General features: G+C 44.2%; 1 protein-coding gene across 1 annotated transcript; it reads left to right on the top strand.

Annotated features, from left to right (window-relative positions):
* The first annotated feature begins 4,205 nt into the window (after positions 1 to 4,205).
* LOC127091428 (uncharacterized) lies at positions 4,206 to 8,552 on the top strand. Its single transcript, XM_051030066.1, has 2 exons — positions 4,206 to 4,295; positions 6,626 to 8,552. The coding sequence occupies exon 2, from the start codon at positions 6,672 to 6,674 to the stop codon at positions 8,391 to 8,393; it is 1,722 nt and encodes a 573-aa protein (XP_050886023.1). The 5' UTR covers positions 4,206 to 4,295; positions 6,626 to 6,671; the 3' UTR covers positions 8,394 to 8,552.
* Positions 8,553 to 20,610: the final 12,058 nt, after the last annotated feature.

Below are 20,610 nucleotides of genomic sequence, written 5' to 3'. Positions count from 1 at the left end.
CCTAAGCAGATTCTGAAGAAGATTGATGTGGAAGGGTTTGTGCTTACTCCCAGTGACCTGATCGTTCGTGCTTTCGACGGATCCAAACATTCTGTGTGTGGGGAAGTTACCTTGCCTGTGAAGATAGGTCCTGAGGTATTCGATATCATCTTCTATGTTATGGACATCCAGCCCGCCTATAGTTGTTTATTGGGGCGTCCATGGATTCATGCAGCAGGGGCAGTCTCGTCGACTCTCCATCAAAAACTCAAGTATGTCTGGAACGGTCAGATTGTGACTGTGTGCGGTGAAGAAGAGATTCTGGTGAGTCATCTATCCTCGTTCAAGTATGTTGAGGTGGATGGCGAGATCCACGAAACCTTATGTCAGGCGTTTGAGACTGTGGCTCTTGAGAAAGTGGCATACGCTGAACAGAGGAAGCCGGGTGCTTCGATTGCTTCTTACAAGCAGGCTAAGGAGGTTGTTGATTCTGGCAAAGCTGAAGGCTGGGGCAAGATGGTGGACTTGCCTGTTAAAGAAGACAAATTTGGCGTTGGTTACGAGCCTCTCCAAGCAGAGCAGAATGGTCAAGCGGGTCCGAGTACCTTTACCAGCGCTGGGTTGATGAATCATGGTGTAACACCTCAAAATTTGCCCTCCTCTCTTGGGACTAGCATTAACATATTTACATATCATTTTAGGACATTAGGCATCTCATATTGCATAGCATGTGGTTACATAGTGCAAGATATCTTCCCAAGTCTTGATCAGAAGATGAGGAAGTCAGAAAATGCAAGCCTAGGGTTGTACTGATTGATCATGGGCCATCTGAGGATTGGACTGCGAATTAGGGTTTTGTGATTCCCAAGGGTATTGGTCTTCATATTGATTGAATTGATACATCATCATCATCATGGTTGGGTATCATCAGAAGATTGAAGAAGATTCCTTGGGATTAGGGTTTTGACCACTGGTCAACCCTAATCAGTTGTATTGGGCCAATCAGGGCTGGATCAGGAGATGGGGTTTGTGAAGGAGATGAGGATAATTTTGTGACTATATGGTGCTTATGGAGGCTAGGGTATCACCCTTGAGCCATTTCAGTTGAAGATTGGGGCTCAGTTTGATCTATGCATTGCCAGATTCATCTATCAGATGAAAAGTCAACTGTGGTCAACTGTACATGATCTGATGAATTTGGAGGTGGAAATGAGTTGGATACACTTCATTCATGTTGGAACAAGTGTTGAATGACATCTCAAAGCTTAAGAATGAAGAAAATCAAGTCAGGACAAAAACTGCCAAAAATAGAAAGTGACTTGTAATTGAAGTTTCCCAAAATGGAAAGTTTTTGACCTCAAAAACAGAAGTCCAAGGAAGCTTCAAATGAAAAATTGTTAAACATGACAGATGTAGATCTTGTTCTCACCTTTCCAAAAAGTCCAAGAACTTGAAAATCCAATGTACGGTTTGCAAGATATGGCTCAGTGAATTTCAGAAAAGACCGTAATCAGGAGGCCATAACTTCCACATGGTTTGTCCAAATTGCAAGTTCTTTATATGCACAAACTCCATTTGACATGTACTTTGAGGGTGCATCATTGGAATTTCCCAAAAATGGCCCAGGCAAAAAGTCACTTTTCAACTGGACAGCTGAATTGGACCAGGGGCAAAATTGTCCAAATGTCAAAATATTGGGAATTTTTGAATGGGACTTTTTCCAACACCTCAGGAATGACATTTTAAGTGTGTTTGAATATTCATTTCATGGTTAATGCACATGGTTTGAGTTTTGGCATGAAAAATGGAAATGACAAAAATGGACATTTTGCAAATACATGGTGAGTTTGAGAAATACATGACCAATTGCAATGGGAATTGTTTCTACACTTCACATATGGTGTTTTGGACATGTTGAAACCAATTGTGAGCTGGCATGAGCTGTCCCATGGAAATTACATTTTTGCCCTTATTTGCAAAATAACCAATTTCATTAACAATTCCATTTTTGCTAATTAACATGATTAGTGGATGATTAAGCTCAGGTATATAAACCAAAACACTCTCTAATCATAACAGAATTTCATTTCACCAAAATTCAGATCTAAAAACTCTCCAATTCTCTCACATTTTCTCAAGAACATTCAAGAACACATCACACAAAAACCACAAAAACTCTTCCAATTCTTGATGAAATTCGGAAATTCTTGTTGATCCAATCTTCATTCCACTTCTTCTTCTACTGTTTTGACAAAGCAACTTCCAAATCCTCAAGATTCACAACTGTCCAAAGAATGCTCAACAATGGTGAATTGGAATTTCTCATGATTGGAGCAAATTCGAGCTAGGCTAACACCTCCATTCATCTTCCTTATCATCAAGCTTGGACTGTTTTGAAGAATCACATCCAAATTCATCACGAATCGCAACTGTCGGCAAACAAAGGTGCGAATTCGAATCTCACGGTTTTGTAAATTGTTATATGCATTGTGTAGATCGTTCATCGTAGGTTAGCGTGAAACTTGCGGTTTATAAAACGGTTGAGCGAGTTGAGAGAAATCGCGACTCGAAGCTTTGAGTGAGAAACTTTATTCGATCGATCCGTGAGTTGTGTTAGGAATTAGGTGAAATTGATTATGTATTTGAGATCCTCACACTTAGACCTTTCCATCGGTGTATCATTTGCTTGATTTGGTGGAGAATTTCTTGAGGCCGAAGCTGGTGTTGATGGAGGACGAAGAACACGCAACGTTCTTCACGATTCTGGAAAAAGAGCCCGTGTTCAATCCTGAATTTTCGCATGGCCTTTTGAACTTTTGTTTACCGCCAAGACCATCCATTCACGCAGCGCCAGCACATCAAAATGCTGCTGTGTCGTTTTGGCCAAAACTAGAATATTACCATACTGCTATTAACACATTTAATTAATTAATGTTAATCCAAATAATTATTAAAAAATCATACACACCTTTAAAAATCCATAAAAAATAGTAAAAAAATCCAAAAAATATGGAAATTTTTTCTATAGCTTCCTTGTTGAGTGTAGGTTTTTTTTGACCTATTGGTCAAAGTTGTGCTTGGCAAATTTTTTAATTGACCTAGGGTTTTCTAATGTATGTCCATTTTTGATACATGTTTGTAATTTGATCATGAAATGCTCATAATGTAGAATAAATTCTTGAAAATTTTTGTGGTGGTTCTTGACTCATTGAGGATTATTTATATGTAAATTTCATGAATTTTGGATACCTGGTTAGAGAGCAGCAAATTCTGGAACTTAGGTGTGACAATTTGTGTCACACCTCATTATGTCAACTTGCAGGATTTTTTTTAGTGACCTATACTTGTTGGATTAATTTGAAATTTTGCATGGTAAATTGTTGACATGTTAGGATGCTTGGTGAATTTTTGTAGAATTTTTCGCTGCATTTTCTAATTGATCATGATTTTTCATTTCTGGAGATCATTTGTGCAAGCTCATATGACATAGGTTAGTAGAATGATTGAGAAATGCTCACATTGTATTGTATGGCCATGAAATTTGATATGCATGAACTAGACACATTTTAGGACCTCCTTGTTTTGGTCTCATCCATTTCTTTTTTGTTTTCAATGAGATATGAATTTTTGAAGTGGATGTATGCATTGATGGTATGAATTGAAGCATGAAATGGTGTCTGTTTTTGTTGATTTTCATTGACATGGTTCCATTTGCCCAATTGAGCTCAAATTTGACATGGTAGACCTTGATAGACCCCTGTTTAGGTGTATTTAATTTGAGATTTTTTTGATGTGTTTTGGCATGGCTTTGAATGCAATACTTCTGTTTGTATGTTTGGTGCTTCATTTGAACCAATATGGATTGTTTTGTGCATAACATGAGCTTGGTGGATGATATAAACATGAGACCAATGATGTTTGCTTATGTTTGATGTTAATTTGATGTTGGTTAATGAATACCTTGCTGCTTTAACTTTTTTCTTGCTTTTGGACCCTAGGCTTGGCCTAGTGGTCTAGTTGCTAATATTTGCTTGGTTTTTCAGGATCAAAAGCATAATGTACATGGAGAATGATCCAAATCCAATTTTGATTGATGTTGTGGATGTTTGTACACTAACATAACATTTTTTTGTAGGTGTAGGAGCTTGGGCTTAAGCCTTGAGCTTGCTTTGTGTTGTATTGTTTAAACTGTTTGATTGTTTGCCGTATAGTTTGTCTGATGGATTACTGATTGAGTTTGATTGTTTCCAGGTACTTTAGTTGCTCAGTTCCTTGTGAACTATTGCTTTGCTTTGTTTAAGCAACTTGCATTTGAGGTATAACCTTCTTACTTCATGTAGTCTGGAGACCCGGCTGTTACCGGGCCGGGCAAATTGTCTGAAGTCCTCCTTAAGAGGCAATGCTTGTGTATGTTTATTTTTAAGCCAAGCAGGAAAAGCCCTTCAAAGAAGGCAATTGGTGGAAGGTAGGGACAAGCAACCTGTCCCCCACTATTCAGTGAGTCTTCTCCTTGCTCCCATTACATGGTTGTAGCATTGAGATCAAAAGCCCAAGATCTTGTGCAGTGCACATTGTGTCAGAGTCATCGAGTATAGAAGGGTTCCCCTATTCTGGACCCATGCTCATTTGTCAGCTCTCCCTGGTTAGGGATAAGAGTTGTGAGGTCTGATCCTCACTTCATCCTTTCATCTGCTTCACCTTAGCCTCGTAATGGCAAGGTTAAGAGCAAACACAGCCTGTACAGACGATTGCTTAGGCAGTCAAACCTGATTGATTGAGCCCCCTTGTTTGGCTATAGTGCGTGTTATATGGATATCTGATTGACATGTTTGTTTGAGATACCTGTTCTCATTTGATGATATATGATTGTATGCTTGTGTGCTAGCTTCTTTCCTGGTTAGGTTAGTTTGCTTATGCAAGTAGGATAGAAAACCGAACTTAGGGTTAACGATGCATGACAACATTAGGCTCGAGTCTCAGCTCCCTAGTTGTGTATCTTTCCCCGGTTTCTGGTTAGCAATTCAGTCCCTTTCAGGGGAACTACATCGCCCTGATCCTCGTGCCAGACGAGGTATGTAGGCAGGTGGTCGTGCGAGACCACTCCGGGCAACCTTTTTCTTTTTTGCGTGCGTTAACTTGTTATCTGATTGTGTATTTTGGTTCGGATGCCGACGTAATTCCATCCAGTGGTTGTCGGGCTCCATGTTTGCCACCCTTGCTTGTTTGTATGTTTTGTGTTGTTTGGCGTGCGTAAGCCGAACTACAGAGGCTCTGATTCTTGTTCCAGACAAGATATGTAGGCATAAGGTGCGACGCCTTATCGAGCCCGTTTCTCTTAACCCCACCTGCGTTCCCTGTGTGTGTGTGTGATGTTTAGCAACCTTTTCTTTATTTTAGAACGTGGATCCCTAGGAGTACCTAGGACGTGAGGGGTGCTAATACCTTCCCCTCGCGTAACCGACTCCCGAACCTTTTCTCTCTGGTCGCGAGACCATGTCTTTCCAGGTTTCTCTGAGCGTTTCCTTTCCCTATCTTGGGATAAATAACGTTTAGTGGCGGCTCTGTATGTTTTTATTTTTAGGCTCGCCGGTTGATTTTTCGCAGGATGCGACAGCTGGCGACTCTGCTGGGGACTTGCGATGTAGACCTATGCTGGTCCATCGTCCCTAAGCGAGTCCTTCCTAGCGTTCTAGGATTAGTTTAGGTTGCTTGTTTGTGTTATTTATTGCATTTATTATACTAACCAGTGTGTATATATTTGCATTAAATGTTTGCATGCATCATACTATCATGTTGTTGCTGTCCTCTGCAGGTGGTTCTGTTGTGTGGGGTGGGTGCTCTGAGTGGGGCTAAAACCCAGGCCCGAGTATACACCTAGGACTAGTGTGGTCTCACGTTGCCTCTTTCATGTTAAGTCAACATGTGCCTGGCGGCGTGATGTGCCACAAGCCGGACGAGGCTCACTTGATAGTGCTCATCTCTGTGGATATTCCGCTTTGTTTGAGTCACTCCATTTGAGTTGTTGACTCTGGTGACCGATCATTCCCGGATCTTTGGTTTAGACGATTTTAAGGGAGCTACAATGGCACACCCGAAAGGGCAAACCCATTGAGTATCTCCGCCCGATTGTCGAGACCATTATCCGCCTTAGGATGACTTGATTAGAACTTACCTGTGAGGGGAGGGTTGTTCTGTCAGATGTTTGTTCAGATAGCCTTCAGATGGTGACTTTTGATCTGTGATTCAGAGACATAATTATAAGTCGGATTTATGGTCATTTATTGCCGTGACGCCGGAGTGCTGTCCGTGATTTATCAGTGGGGATCCGTTTATTTCAGGATTCCCCGGGCCGAGATATTTATCAGTGGGGATCCGTTTATTTCGGGATTCCCTGGGCCGATTCAGATGGTGATGGTGTGTCTGCTCAGAGACCAGTGATGATGATGATGTATCTGTCTTCCGTTTATTTCGGAACCCGTGGGTCAGAATTGGGATTGTACATTCCTCAGATGGTTATGATCAGTTCAGAGCCCAGATTCAGTGCAAATGATCAGATGGCTTGGAGGATGGCAACGCATTGCATTCATTCATCAGCATCATTGCATTTTGCATTATTTGCATCTAACCCATGTTTACCCATATGCAGGGACACTTTTGATCGAGATTCTGGTTGAGAGATTTTCTGCTCCAGTATGAGGACCGGTTTGAAGAACAACATTGCTTACAGTTTCTTTGATCCAGAGATTGGTGTGCTCAAGGATATGATAGCATTGATTACTCCTGACCATGTGGGAATGTTTAGAGAGTCATACGGCGGTATTCTGAAGATGGTTTTCAGACTCACTGACTGCGACAGGAGCGCCATCCACACTCTTCTTCAGTTCTATGACCCTGGGTTGAGGTGTTTCGTTTTTCCAGACTATCTGTTGGGACCTCTGATGGAGGATTATGTCAGCATCCTGGGTATTCAGATCCGTGATCAGATTCCTTTCCATGTCACTAGGGCGGAGCCGGATGTCCTTGGGATTTCACGTGCTCTTTATTTGAGTCCGGAAATGGTCAAGGAAGGTTGGAAGGAGAAGGGAAAGTTACCTGGATTTCATTTGAGTTTCTTGGAGGCTAATGCCAAGGAACATGCTGCTGCGGGTAACTGGAAGACGGTTTGTGCTCTGATTGCTGTGAGCATTTATGGGATTGTTCTGTTTCCTAACCAGAAGAATTTCGTGGACCGTAATGCTATCAGGTTGTTTATGCAGAGAAACCCTATTCCTACCCTGATTGGAGATGTATACTACTCAGTGCATAACAGGAATGAGAAGAGGCGTGGTGGTCTGGTCAGATGCTGCTCTCAGCTACTCTTTAGGTGGTTCATGGGATATTTGCCTTCCCGAGGTGCCTTTGTTCAGATTGATCCTAGTGTGAAGTGGTCCTTTCGATTGATGGGTCTGCGGGCTGATGACATTGCTTGGACTCATAATGGTTTAGCTGGTCGGGACTTCATCTGCAGTTGCGGGAGTTTACCTAATGTGCCTTTAGTGGGAGTTCAGGGTTGCATTAATTACAACCCGATGCTTCTCCGGAGACAGATGGGGTTTGCTATAGAGGGTCCTCCTCTCGGGCGAGAGATTCAGGAGTCCTTCTATTTCCCGATTGATGGTAACCAGACCAAGCTGAGGCAGATATTGGACGAATGGCGAGATATCCAGAGGAGGGGTAAGGTTCCTTATGGCAAAGTCAACTGCCGGTATTTTCCACTATTTGAGGATTGGTTGCGGAAGAGGATTGAGTCTACATTTCTACCGTTCCCTGGAGGTGACTCAGTGTGTCCTAGGATTGAGGGTCCAAGTTCTTCTGTCAGCATGGAGGAGTTCCTTGAGATGAAGAGGGCCAGAGATCAGTTACTTGCAGAGAAAGCGGAGTTGGAGAGAAGTGTTGCTCATTTTCAGGCAGCTAATCAGGAAATCAAAGTGAAGATGGAAGATCAAGACAAGCGACATGCTTTGGAGGCCAAACGCTTCGAGATGGATACAGCCTACTATGGGAAGATCAGCCAAGCTTTAGCATCGTCCAACAGGGAACATGACATCACAAAGGAGAAGCTGTTCAGAGCATCAAAAGTCATCGAAGATGAGAAGAGAAGGCAAATCATAGTGAAGGATCAGAGAGATGACAGAGTCAGGGGTCTCATTGCTGAGTGGGAGGCAAAGCTGCAAGTCAAGGAGTCAGAGAAGCTAAAGATCATTGCAGAGAGAGATCACTATATGGCTGAGAGAGACCACTACTTCAGGCAGATGAAGATTCATCAGAAGGAAGTTGGAAGACTACAGCAGGAGAATACCGAGCTCAGGTTCGCCGCAGAGTTCGCGAGGATGGAAGATGAGATAGGGCCATCTGTGGGACCCTCATCTAGCTAGATCTTTCATTTGTGTTGGATTACCGTCAGGCTTGTTGACGGAATTCACTTTGTCTGTATTTCTTTTCTATTCTGGAGGATTGTATTTGATATTTGATCTGATGTATGACTATTGCACCGATTGTGCACTTTTTGGTTATGTAATGATGGTTTCTATTCAGTGATTGGGTGACAAGCTTTATTTGCTTTACCGTATGCACTTACACAAGCACACACATGGTTGGGGGTATTCTTGCTAAATCACATATCTCCGATCTGCACGATGAAGTCAAACACTGCTAATCAGAATATTGATGCTGGCTTATTATTTGTCTCGATGATGCCAGGGTCGAGAGACAAAGTGTCCTTCGTATGGATAGACACTGCATACATGCATTAATCATGATAACTTGTGTTTTATTTTGCAGGTGACTATTACTAACGTGCTTGTTTGTAAACAGGAACCATTGCTCGCGCTCGAAGAGTAGTACCCCTGCACTCAACTTGCCCTCACCGATATTACACAAGAAGAAACACTCCCAGACTCATGGAGCTTCCCAGTGCTGATATGCTGGAATTGAAGGAGAAAATGACCGAACTGATCAATATAATGCAAGGTTTTGCCATTGGTCAGAAAGCTCTCGCAGATAAAGTTGAGAAACTCGAGCGGGTTTCTGCTCAGAACAGTGGGGTCAACCTGGATGGAGTCTCCAACCAGGGGCAGGGATCTCGTGATGGTGGAAAGAGGACGACAGTTGGTCTGGTGAATAATGCTGGTGCTGCTGGTCAACCTGGGCCTAGTCAGAATATGAAAGACAACTTTGTGCCTCCGTTTTATGGTTTTGACGAAGATCAGGAGGAAGATAGAGAGGCTGACCAGTTCTCTATGCGAAATGAGCCTTTTGTGCCTTATGACATTCCTCCTCAGAACAAGGAAATCCAGCTGCTGGCTGAGAAGATAAAAGTGCTTGAAAGTTATGCCACGCCAGGGGTGGTTAACATGTCCAACATGGGATTGGTGGAGGGGATTGTCATTCCTCAGAAGTTCAAGGCGCCTGCGTTCGACAAATACAATGGCAGTTCTTGCCCGGAAACTCATCTCCAGGCATTTGTCCGCAAAATCTCGGCATACACCGCGGATCAAAAACTGTGGATGTACTTTTTCCAAGACAGCCTGTCTGGAGGCTCCTTGGAATGGTACACCAAGTTGAGATCGTCCGATATCAAAAGCTGGCAAGATTTGGGAGATGCTTTCTTTAAGCAATACCAATTTAATGCTGATATGGCTCCGAGTCGTACCCAGCTGCAGGGTATGTCTCAAAAGCATAACGAAGGATTCAAGGAGTATGCGCAGAGGTGGAGAGAACTGGCTGCAAGGGTGCAACCTCCTCTGGTAGACAGAGAGATGTCCGGTTTGTTCATGGGGACCCTGCAGGGGCCGTTTGCAGAAAGAATGGTGGGTTGCCCTGTCACCAATTTCTCTGACATTGTGGTGGCAGGAGAAAGAATCGAAAGTTGGTTGAAGCTGGGTAAAATCCAGGGTGGTGCATCTGCGTCTTCTTCAGGAACGAAGAAACCGTTCGGTAATAACGGTCAGAGAAAGAAGGAAGGAGACACCAGTGCAGTTTATACACAGCGCGGACCCAGTAGGGACCGTTACTTCCAGCACAATGCTGCAGTAACAATTCCTGCTGAGTCTCAGTCAGCACAACCGCAACAACAACAACAGCAGCAACAAAGACAACCGTTCCAACAGAGGCCCCAGAGGGCTGGATACCAGGTCAGGGGTAGAGCAAATGATAGACAATTCGACAGGCCTCCGGTGACTTATTCGTTTCTGTTGAAGAAGCTTCTGGATCTCGGGCTGGTGCAACTGAGGACGCTGGCGCCTTTGAGACCTGATCAGAGGCCGCCCAGTTACAATGAAAATGCTAAGTGCGAATTCCACTCGGGTGCGCCCGGGCATAATGTTGAGGACTGCAAAGCTTTTAAGCACGTAGTCCAGGACCTAGTGGATTCCAAGGCAATCAACTTTGCGCCTTCTCCCAACGTAAATGCAAATCCCATGCCTGCGCATGGTCAGAGGGGAGTAAATGCTATTTCTGGGGGAGATAGAGTGGGGCTGTCTGAGGTCGATCAGTTGAAGACGCCGTTGGCTGAGGTCAAGAGGCGGTTGCTGAAGAATGGGGTTTACCCGGGCTGTGGGTTTGAGTGTGCTGAGTGCGCTATTTCTGCAAATGGTTGTGAGCTTCTGCGGAAGCATGTCCAGGGTCTGATGGACGCAGGGGTCGTTGTGATCGAGAAGTCTGAAGGGAAAAAGGAGGAGGTCTCCACCATAACCATTTTCTATGACCCGGTAGATTTGTCAAATCTGGTGGAGGAGGCCCCAGTTACCATCACGGTACCTGGGCCAATTCCATATGACAAAGATGATGCCGTGCCTTGGCATTATGGTGGAGAGGTATACTGTAATGGTGAGAAGGTTGAAGAGTCATCTGCTAGTGAAACCACCGTGCTAAAGGTGGATAATGCCGGTCCCAGTGGTTTCACTCGCAGCGGTAGATTGTTTGCCCCCGACGCATTGAGGAGGGGGGAGGAAGAAAAAGAGAAAAAAGAAAAGGCCGAGGCTTTAGCCAGGGCGAAAGGGAAGGCTGTGGCAGAGAATGGAAATACTCCTGTGACGACACCGACGCCTGCGGGGTCGGATAATAAATTTGATGATGAAGCTGAAGAGTTTCTGAGGATCATCAAGAAGTCAGAGTACAAGCTGGTGGATCATTTGCAGCAAACTCCGTCCAAAATCTCCATTCTTTCACTGTTACTGAGCTCAGAGGGGCATAGGGAAGCCTTGTTGAAAATATTGAAGAAAGCTTATGTTCCTCAGGAGATCACAATCAACCAATTGGAGACGGTCGTATCCAACGTGCATGCTAGCCATGGGCTGGGCTTTACGGATATGGACCTGACAGTGGACGGCAGGAATCATAACCGGGCTCTACACATTGCCATGGAATGCAAAGGAGCCGTGCTTTCGCATGTGCTGGTTGATACCGGTTCCTCTTTGAATGTGTTGCCTAAGAAGGCCCTGGCAAAGCTAAACTGTGATGGGCTGATTTTGACCCCGACTGATCTGATTGTGCGGGCATTTGATGGGTCAAAGCGGGCTGTATTTGGGGAGGTGGAATTGCCAGTGAAGATTGGCCCAGAAGTGTTTAAGTCGACCTTTTATGTTATGGACATCCAGCCAGCCTATAGTTGTTTGTTGGGTAGGCCGTGGATCCATGCTGCGGGAGCAGTTACATCGACTTTGCACCAGAAACTGAAATATGTCTGGGGAAGCCAAGTCGTTACTGTTTGCGGAGAGGAGGACATCTTTGTCAGCCACCTGTCTTCGTTTAAGTATGTGGAGATGGATGGAGAGATATGGGAAACGCCTAGTCAGGCATTTGAAACCGTCAAGGTGGAGAATGCTCTGTTTGCTAAGCAAGAAGAGGAGAAACCATCCATCGCTTCGTACAAGCAGGTTGCTGAGGTAGTTAAAAGTGGAGAGGCTCCAGGCTGGGGCAGAATGATGGAAGTCCCTGAGAAGAAGGACCGGTTTGGGGTCGGATATAAGCCGAGCCGAGGCTCTGGGCCGAACAGAGGGGGTCGTACGTCTGTAACTTTCACGAGTGCCGGAATGCTAGATCCAGACCACATCTGCATGATGGGTGAAGATACTGACAGCGACTGTGACATGGACCGGTGGATAACGCCGTGCGAACTAGGGATGGAAATCCACAACTGGAAGGCCGAGGAAATCATCCGGGTCACTCTCCTCGAAGAGTAATATTTTTCTTGTTTTCTTTCTTATTTGCATGCAAACCATACGTGTTGCCCGACACGTAATGGTCCATTGTAAGGGCCACCTCATGTTTAAATTTGCAGAATTTTGCATCATTAATAAAAGGATGTTTTTCAGTTAAAAGCGGTGTTCCCTGTTTTTCATTTATTTTTGCAGTTTAAAAATAAAAACAAAATAAAAATGGCAATGTTTTCATTTTCCTTTTTCAATTTTTCACACCGGTTCTAAAGCAATGCATGAATCAACATTCATGCAGATGCGATTCCTCTCCGGATCTCATTGATAACGATCCTGTTACACCCTCGTATGACTTCGACAATCCGATCTATCTTGCCGAAGAAGAAGACGAAGAAGATTGTGAACTGCCAGGGGAATTAGTCAGGTTGTTAAAACAAGAGGAGAAGGTGATTCAACCGCATGAAGAACAGATAGAGGTTGTAAATCTGGGTACCGACGAGGCTAAGAAGGAAGTGAAAATCGGGGCTGCTTTGGAGGAAAGTGTCAAGAGCAGAATGGTGGCATTGTTGAAAGAATATGTCGACATCTTTGCCTGGTCTTATCAAGATATGCCAGGGTTGGATACCGATATTGTTGTGCACAAGCTACCGTTGAGAACAGATTGTCCTCCAGTGAAGCAGAAGTTGCGCAGAACTCGACCTGATATGGCGATGAAGATTAAGGAAGAAGTGCAGAAGCAGTGGGATGCTGGTTTCCTTGCTGTCACTAATTATCCGCCATGGGTTGCGAACATTGTGCTAGTCCCGAAGAAGGATGGGAAGGTGAGAATGTGTGTGGACTACCGAGATCTGAATAGAGCTAGTCCGAAAGATGATTTTCCACTACCACACATTGACGTGTTGGTAGATAATACTGCTCAATTCTCGGTGTTTTCCTTCATGGATGGTTTTTCTGGCTATAATCAAATCAAAATGTCGCCAGATGATATGGAGAAAACAACGTTCATTACACCGTGGGGTACCTTTTGTTACAAGGTGATGCCATTCGGTCTCAAGAACGCCGGTGCTACTTATCAGAGAGCCATGGTGACTTTGTTTCATGATATGATTCATCATGAAATTGAATGTTATGTTGATGACATGATAGCAAAGTCCCAGACAGAAGAGGGGCATTTGGTAGATTTGGCCAAGTTGTTCGACCGGCTGAGACAGTTCAGACTGAGGTTGAATCCGAACAAGTGCACGTTCGGAGTGCGGTCCGGTAAATTGCTGGGGTTCATTGTGAGCGAGAAAGGAATCGAGGTTGATCCTGCAAAAGTAAAAGCGATAAAAGAAATGCCTGAACCGAGAACAGAGAAGGAGGTTCGTGGTTTCTTAGGTAGATTGAACTACATTTCACGGTTCATATCTCATCTAACAGCCACGTGCGAACCAATATTCAAATTGTTGAGAAAGGATCAAACGGTCAGGTGGAATGATGATTGCCAAGCGGCATTTGAAAGAATAAAAGAGTATTTGCAGGAGCCTCCGATTCTGATGCCTCCTGTGGAGGGAAGACCGTTAATTCTGTACCTGACAGTCCTCGAGGGGTCTATGGGGTGTGTATTGGGGCAGCATGACGAGTCTGGTCGAAAAGAGCATGCCATATACTACCTTAGCAAAAAGTTTACCGACTGTGAAACAAGATATTCACTGCTCGAGAAAACTTGCTGTGCTTTGGTCTGGGCTGCTCGCCGACTAAGGCAGTACATGCTGGTTCATACCACTTTATTGATTTCCAAGATGGATCCAATCAAGTACATTTTTGAGAAGCCAGCGTTGACCGGACGGGTAGCGAGGTGGCAAATGATTTTGACAGAATATGATATACAGTACACCTCTCAGAAAGCGATCAAGGGGAGTGTATTGTCTGATTACCTCGCCCAGCAACCCATTGATGATTATCAACCGATGAAGTTTGAATTCCCTGATGAGGACATCATGTTTCTCAAATCGAAAGATTGCGAGGAACCGATCCCGGAGGAGGGGCCTGACCCTGAATCCGAATGGATTCTGATGTTTGATGGGGCCGTTAACGTGAATGGAAGCGGTGTTGGTGCTGTTTTGGTTACGCCGAAAGGATCTCATATTCCTTTTGCTGCCCGGCTAACATTTGAGTGTACCAACAATGTAGCTGAATATGAAGCTTGCATACTGGGAATTGAAGAGGCGATTGATTTGAGAATCAAGAACCTTGTCATATATGGAGATTCAGCTCTGGTGATAAATCAGGTTAACGGAAAATGGTATACGCATCAATCTCATTTGGTTCCGTATCGAGATTATACGAGGAGATTGTTGACGTTTTTCACCAAGGTGAAGATGCATCATGTGCCCAGAGAGGAGAATCCTTTGGCAGATGCTTTGGCTACTCTGGCCGCCTTGATTAAGGTGCAGAGGTGGAATCAGTTCCCCCATGTTGAAGTGGGACGTCTGGATAGACCGGCTTATGTGTTTGCTGTTGATACGGCCTCTGATGATGAGAAGCCGTGGTATTATGATATCAAGCGCTATCTAGAGACTCAAGAGTATCCTGAGGGAGTATCGAAGAAAGATAGAAAGACTCTGCGGAGGTTAGCCATGGTGTTCTACCTGAATAAGGATGGGGTTTTGTATAAGCGGAATTTTGATTGGGTCTTGCTTAGATGTGTTGATGATGCAGAAGCAAGCCAGTTGATGAAAGAGGTTCATGAGGGGTCGTTCGGTACCCATGCCAGTGGGAATGCAATGGTGAAGAAGCTGCTGAGAGCAGGTTATTACTGGATGACAATGGAGGCCCAATGTTTTAATTTCGTGCGGAAGTGTCATAAATGCCAGATTTATGCTGACAAGGTGCACGTGCCTCCAAACCCATTGAGTTTGATGTCGTCTCCATGGCCGTTTGCTATGTGGGGCATTGATATGATTGGAAAGATAGAGCCTACGGCTTCGAACGGGCACCGGTTCATATTAGTGGCTATTGATTACTTCACCAAGTGGGTAGAAGCAGCTTCTTATACGAATGTGACGAAGCAGGTTGTGGCCAGATTTCTCAAGAGAGACATCATTTGCCGATATGGGGTTCCCGAGAGAATCATTACTGATAATGGTTCTAATTTGAACAATAAGATGATGGCAGAGCTGTGCCGGGAATTCAAGATTGAGCATCACAATTCTTCTCCCTATCGTCCGAAGATGAATGGGGCGGTTGAGGCAGCCAACAAGAATATAAAGAAGATTGTGCAGAAAATGGTGGTAACTTACAAGGATTGGCATGAGATGTTGTCGTTCGCATTGCATGGGTATCGAACGTCGGTACGCACATCTACTGGGGCAACTCCGTTCTCGTTGGTATATGGGATGGAGGCTGTACTACCTGTCGAGGTTCAGATTCCCTCTTTGAGAGTCCTGATGGACGTAAAATTGCAAGAGGCTGAATGGGTAAGGACCCGGTACGAAGAGTTGAGCCTGATAGAGGAAAAGAGGCTAGCAGCCATCTGTCATGGGCAGTTGTACCAGCAGAGGATGAAGCGTGCTTTTGACAAGAAGGTGCGACCTCGGGTATATCACGTAGGTGATATGGTGCTGAAAAGGATCCTTCCTCCTCAAAACGATCGTAGGGGCAAATGGACACCGAATTATGAAGGTCCATTCGTGGTCAAGAAGGTTTTCTCTGGCGGAGCCTTGTTGTTGACGACCATGGATGGTGAGGATTTTCCATCCCCTGTGAATGCGGACGCAGTTAGAAAATACTTCGTATAAATTGACCCGCTGGACGAAAAGAACAAAATAGTCCAGGCAAAAATGGGCATCCCGGCGAACCAAAAACAGAAAAGAGGTTCGGGCAAAAATTAGGGATAAAAATGAAAATGTACACCCGGCAAGTCGAAAACCTGAGAAGGCGACTTGGGCAAAAATGGGTATCCCGGTGGACTGAAAACCCGAAAGGGTGGTCCAGGCAAAAGAGGGATTGAAACGAACAACTGCGTCTAGCATGATCGTTTGCGCTTTGGTTAAGGCATCATGGATAATACCCGGTAGGGATCAGTCAGAGTTGTCTTGTTCAGAAGGCAGAAAGCATGGAGAGTCTGAGGATATAGGGGGTGTAACCGAGTTGGAACTTGATGAGATCACGGGTTTCACATTGCCATTAGGATAGATTTTTCCTTTTGAGCGCAATTACCTCTTTTCAGGAATTGCTTCCCTTTGTATTGCTCAATTTGAGCCACACTTTTCCAATCAATAAAATGCATATTCAGTCAAATAATTTTGTTTTTGTTTTTCATTACCGCTTTGATTGCAAAAACATCCAGATATTTTTGATAAAGAATCTTGCATTTTAAGACATACGGGTTCCTTCCAATGCATGTTTATAAGATTGAAAGCTTGAAATCTTATGTGGAAGGTTGAGTGACCCAAGTGTTGAAATCTTGACACACCTGGGGCACGGTTTTATCTGACGATCTGTTTTGCAGGAACTGTTAGGTATTCGTCACTCACTTGCAGGTTGTGAGGCGGAAGCTTTGTAATAAATCCCCAGAGAGTTCGCTCAGGAACAAATGAATATGAAAAAAATGACGAAGACGTTGAGACGTACGACGATCCTTGATGATAATCAAGAAGACTCTTCAAAGTTGGAAGACATGAAAGTTTGTAGTTCCCCGCAGAGTTCGATCAGGGACGAAGGAGGAACGGTGGAGAGAAGACGTTGAGACGTCCGACGACCTTTGGAATTAATCAAGAAGACTCTTCAAAGTCGAAAATTGAAATTTCTGTATAATTCCCAGGAGTACGTCTCTCGTCGAGCGCAGGGCGATTTGAAATACAAGATGATGGAGCAGAAAAGGTCCGGATGAGTCCGGGAATTCTTATTTCCCAGCTAAGTCCCCAAGCAGAATCGTAGGACTAGCTCCCCAGCCGAGTCAGTGTGGTTATACCTGGCAGGTTTATAATGGTGTTTCCTCAGCAGTCAGGTCTGAAGGTTGCTACCCCCGAGTGGAGCGGGTCTTTTCCAAAGAAATATATCTCCAGCAGTGTTCATCTTACCGGAGGATTGAACAAATTCCCGTGGCGGACGGGTTTCTGCATCCCCAGCTGAGCCGATTCTACCTATGGATTGCATGGGTAATCCCCAGCGGAGTAGCAGTCGTTTCTCCTAGCATGGTCTGGATGGTCATCCCCGGTAGGTTGAAGATTGCTCATTTCCTCAGCGGGAGTATCGGTGAGGGTTCCCAAAGCAGAGTTGGGACGTGTATCCCCAGCAAGACAAAGAGATTGTGGTATCCCCACAGAGCGCGATGATGGTTCTTCTGCCCCAGCAGGTCCTCGAGAGGGTTGGGTGCAAAGGAGGTATTCCCCAGCAAGGGTGGCATTCTCCCAGCAGCAGTACTATTCCCCGGCAGGGTGGAAATCGGAGCAGTGACGAGAGCCTCAGCAGAAAGTCTCGTGTCCCCCAGAGGATTCCCCAGAGGGGGATATTTCTTTTTATGCATTCATCATGAAAAAATAGCATGGCATATTGCATAAAAAATGAATAATCGCGTAGCATTTCCATGTTTATGGAGCATTACGCAGAAAAATCAATCATGCATCATTGCAAGCATAAGCTAGTCCCAAACCGTGGTTACCGTTTGAGGGGTGGTTTTGCTGAAAGATAAAGGTGTTATTCTGAGGAGTCTAGCATCAGAACGTCAGATCAGCAATGTTCCCCAGTAGTGCGATATTGGAGGAAATGTTTCCGTCGGGCGGAGAGGGAAATAAAATCAGAGGACGTTACGCGATTAGCAGTTTTTCGGAGTTCAGACCGAGGCGGTATCCAGACCGAAGTGGCGTTCAGGCCCAGTTTCCGATTCTCAGATCGAAGAAGTTTCCGACGATCAGGTTGATGTACTTGTGGTATTCAGGCCAGTTTTCCGGAGTTCAGACCGAGGCGGTATCCAGACCGAAGTGGCGATCAGGCCAATTTCCCGGAGTTCAGACCGAGGCGGTATCCAGACCGAAGTGGCGATCAGGCCAATTTCCCGGAGTTCAGACCGAGGCGGTATCCAGACCGAAGTGGCGATCAGGCCAATTTCCCGGAGTTCAGACCGAGGCGGTATCCAGACCGAAGTGGCGATCAGGCCAATTTCCCGGAGTTCAGACCGAGGCGGTATCCAGACCGAAGTGGCGATCAGGCCAATTTCCCGGAGTTCAGACTGGAGTGGTTTTCGGACCAGGTAGAAGAAGAGAAAATTTTCGGGGTTCAAGAAAAGCAAAAAAAAAAAAGAATGAGAATCCCGAGTGGATGTGGTGTTCAGACCCTGGTTATCCCTGCGTTACCATTTATTTTGGCATCCAGGTCGTCGGTTTTTCGAGTTTTTCTTCGCCGATGCTGACAGGCGTTGTTAATTATTATCCCATCAGAGTGCAAATTGTTCGTCTGTTCTTGGTATTCAATCACTCTTCATCCTGATCATCCGAAAGCCGAGGCTATTTCGTATCGACAAGTTCACAGTGGATTGAATAGGGGCAGCTGTAACACCTCAAAATTTGCCCTCCTCTCTTGGGACTAGCATTAACATATTTACATATCATTTTAGGACATTAGGCATCTCATATTGCATAGCATGTGGTTACATAGTGCAAGCTATCTTCCCAAGTCTTGATCAGAAGATGAGGAAGTCAGAAAATGCAAGCCTAGGGTTGTACTGATTGATCATGGGCCATCTGAGGATTGGACTGTGAATTAGGGTTTTGTGATTCCCAAGGGTATTGGTCTTCATATTGATTGAATTGATACATCATCATCATCATGGTTGGGTATCATCAGAAGATTGAAGAAGATTCCTTGGGATTAGGGTTTTGACCATTGGTCAACCCTAATCAGTTGTATTGGGCCAATCAGGGCTGGATCAGGAGATGGGGTTTGTGAAGGAGATGAGGATAATTTTGTGACTATATGGTGCTTATGGAGGCTAGGGTATCACCCTTGAGCCATTTCAGTTGAAGATTGGGGCTCAGTTTGATCTATGCATTGCCAGATTCATCTATCAGATGAAAAGTCAACTGTGGTCAACTATACATGATCTGATGAATTTGGAGGTGGAAATGAGTTGGATACACTTCATTCATGTTGGAACAAGTGTTGAATGACATCTCAAAGCTTAAGAATGAAGAAAATCAAGTCAGGACAAAAACTGCCAAAAATAGAAAGTGACTTGTAATTGAAGTTTCCCAAAATGGAAAGTTTTTGACCTCAAAAACAGAAGTCCAAGGAAGCTTCAAATGAAAAATTGTTCAACATGACAGATGTAGATCTTGTTCTCACCTTTCCAAAAAGTCCAAGAACTTGAAAATCCAATGTACGGTTTGCAAGATATGGCTCAGTGAATTTCAGAAAAGACCGTAATCAGGAGGCCATAACTTCCACATGGTTTGTCCAAATTGCAAGTTCTTTATATGCACAAACTCCATTTGACATGTACTTTGAGGGTGCATCATTGGAATTTCCCAAAAATGGCCCAGGCAAAAAGTCACTTTTCAACTGGACAGCTGAATTGGACCAGGGGCAAAATTGTCCAAATGTCAAAATATTGGGAATTTTTGAATGGGACTTTTTCCAACACCTCAGGAATGGCATTTTAAGTGTGTTTGAATATTCATTTCATGGTTAATGCACATGGTTTGAGTTTTGGCATGAAAAATGGAAATGACAAAAATGGACATTTTGCAAATACATGGTGAGTTTGAGAAATACATGACCAATTGCAATGGGAATTGTTTCTACACTTCACATATGGTGTTTTGGACATGTTGAAACCAATTGTGAGCTGGCATGAGCTGTCCCATGGAAATTACATTTTTGCCCTTATTTGCAAAATAACCAATTTCATTAACAATTCCATTTTTGCTAATTAACATGATTAGTGGATGATTAAGCTCAGGTATATAAACCAAAACACTCTCTAATCATAACAGAATTTCATTTCACCAAAATTCAGATCTAAAAACTCTCCAATTCTCTCACATTTTCTCAAGAACATTCAAGAACACATCACACAAAAACCACAAAAACTCTTCCAATTCTTGATGAAATTCGGAAATTCTTGTTGATCCAATCTTCATTCCACTTCTTCTTCTACTGTTTTGACAAAGCAACTTCCAAATCCTCAAGATTCACAACTGTCCAAAGAATGCTCAACAATGGTGAATTGGAATTTCTCATGATTGGAGCAAATTCGAGCTAGGCTAACACCTCCATTCATCTTCCTTATCATCAAGCTTGGACTGTTTTGAAGAATCACATCCAAATTCATCACGAATCGCAACTGTCGGCAAACAAAGGTGCGAATTCGAATCTCACGGTTTTGTAAATTGTTATATGCATTGTGTAGATCGTTCATCGTAGGTTAGCGTGAAACTTGCGGTTTATAAAACGGTTG

Source organism: Lathyrus oleraceus, chromosome 6, assembly GCF_024323335.1.
Source record: "Lathyrus oleraceus cultivar Zhongwan6 chromosome 6, CAAS_Psat_ZW6_1.0, whole genome shotgun sequence".
In the NCBI taxonomy this organism is placed as follows: domain Eukaryota; kingdom Viridiplantae; phylum Streptophyta; class Magnoliopsida; order Fabales; family Fabaceae; genus Lathyrus; species Lathyrus oleraceus.
Note: the sequence above shows the minus strand (reverse complement) of the source record. Positions and strands in the feature narration are given on the sequence as shown.

Coding starts and splice junctions, on each gene's coding strand:
- LOC127091428 (XM_051030066.1), top strand. CDS start 6,672: ATGAGGACCGGTTTGAAGAACAACATTGCTTACAGTTTCTTTGATCCA.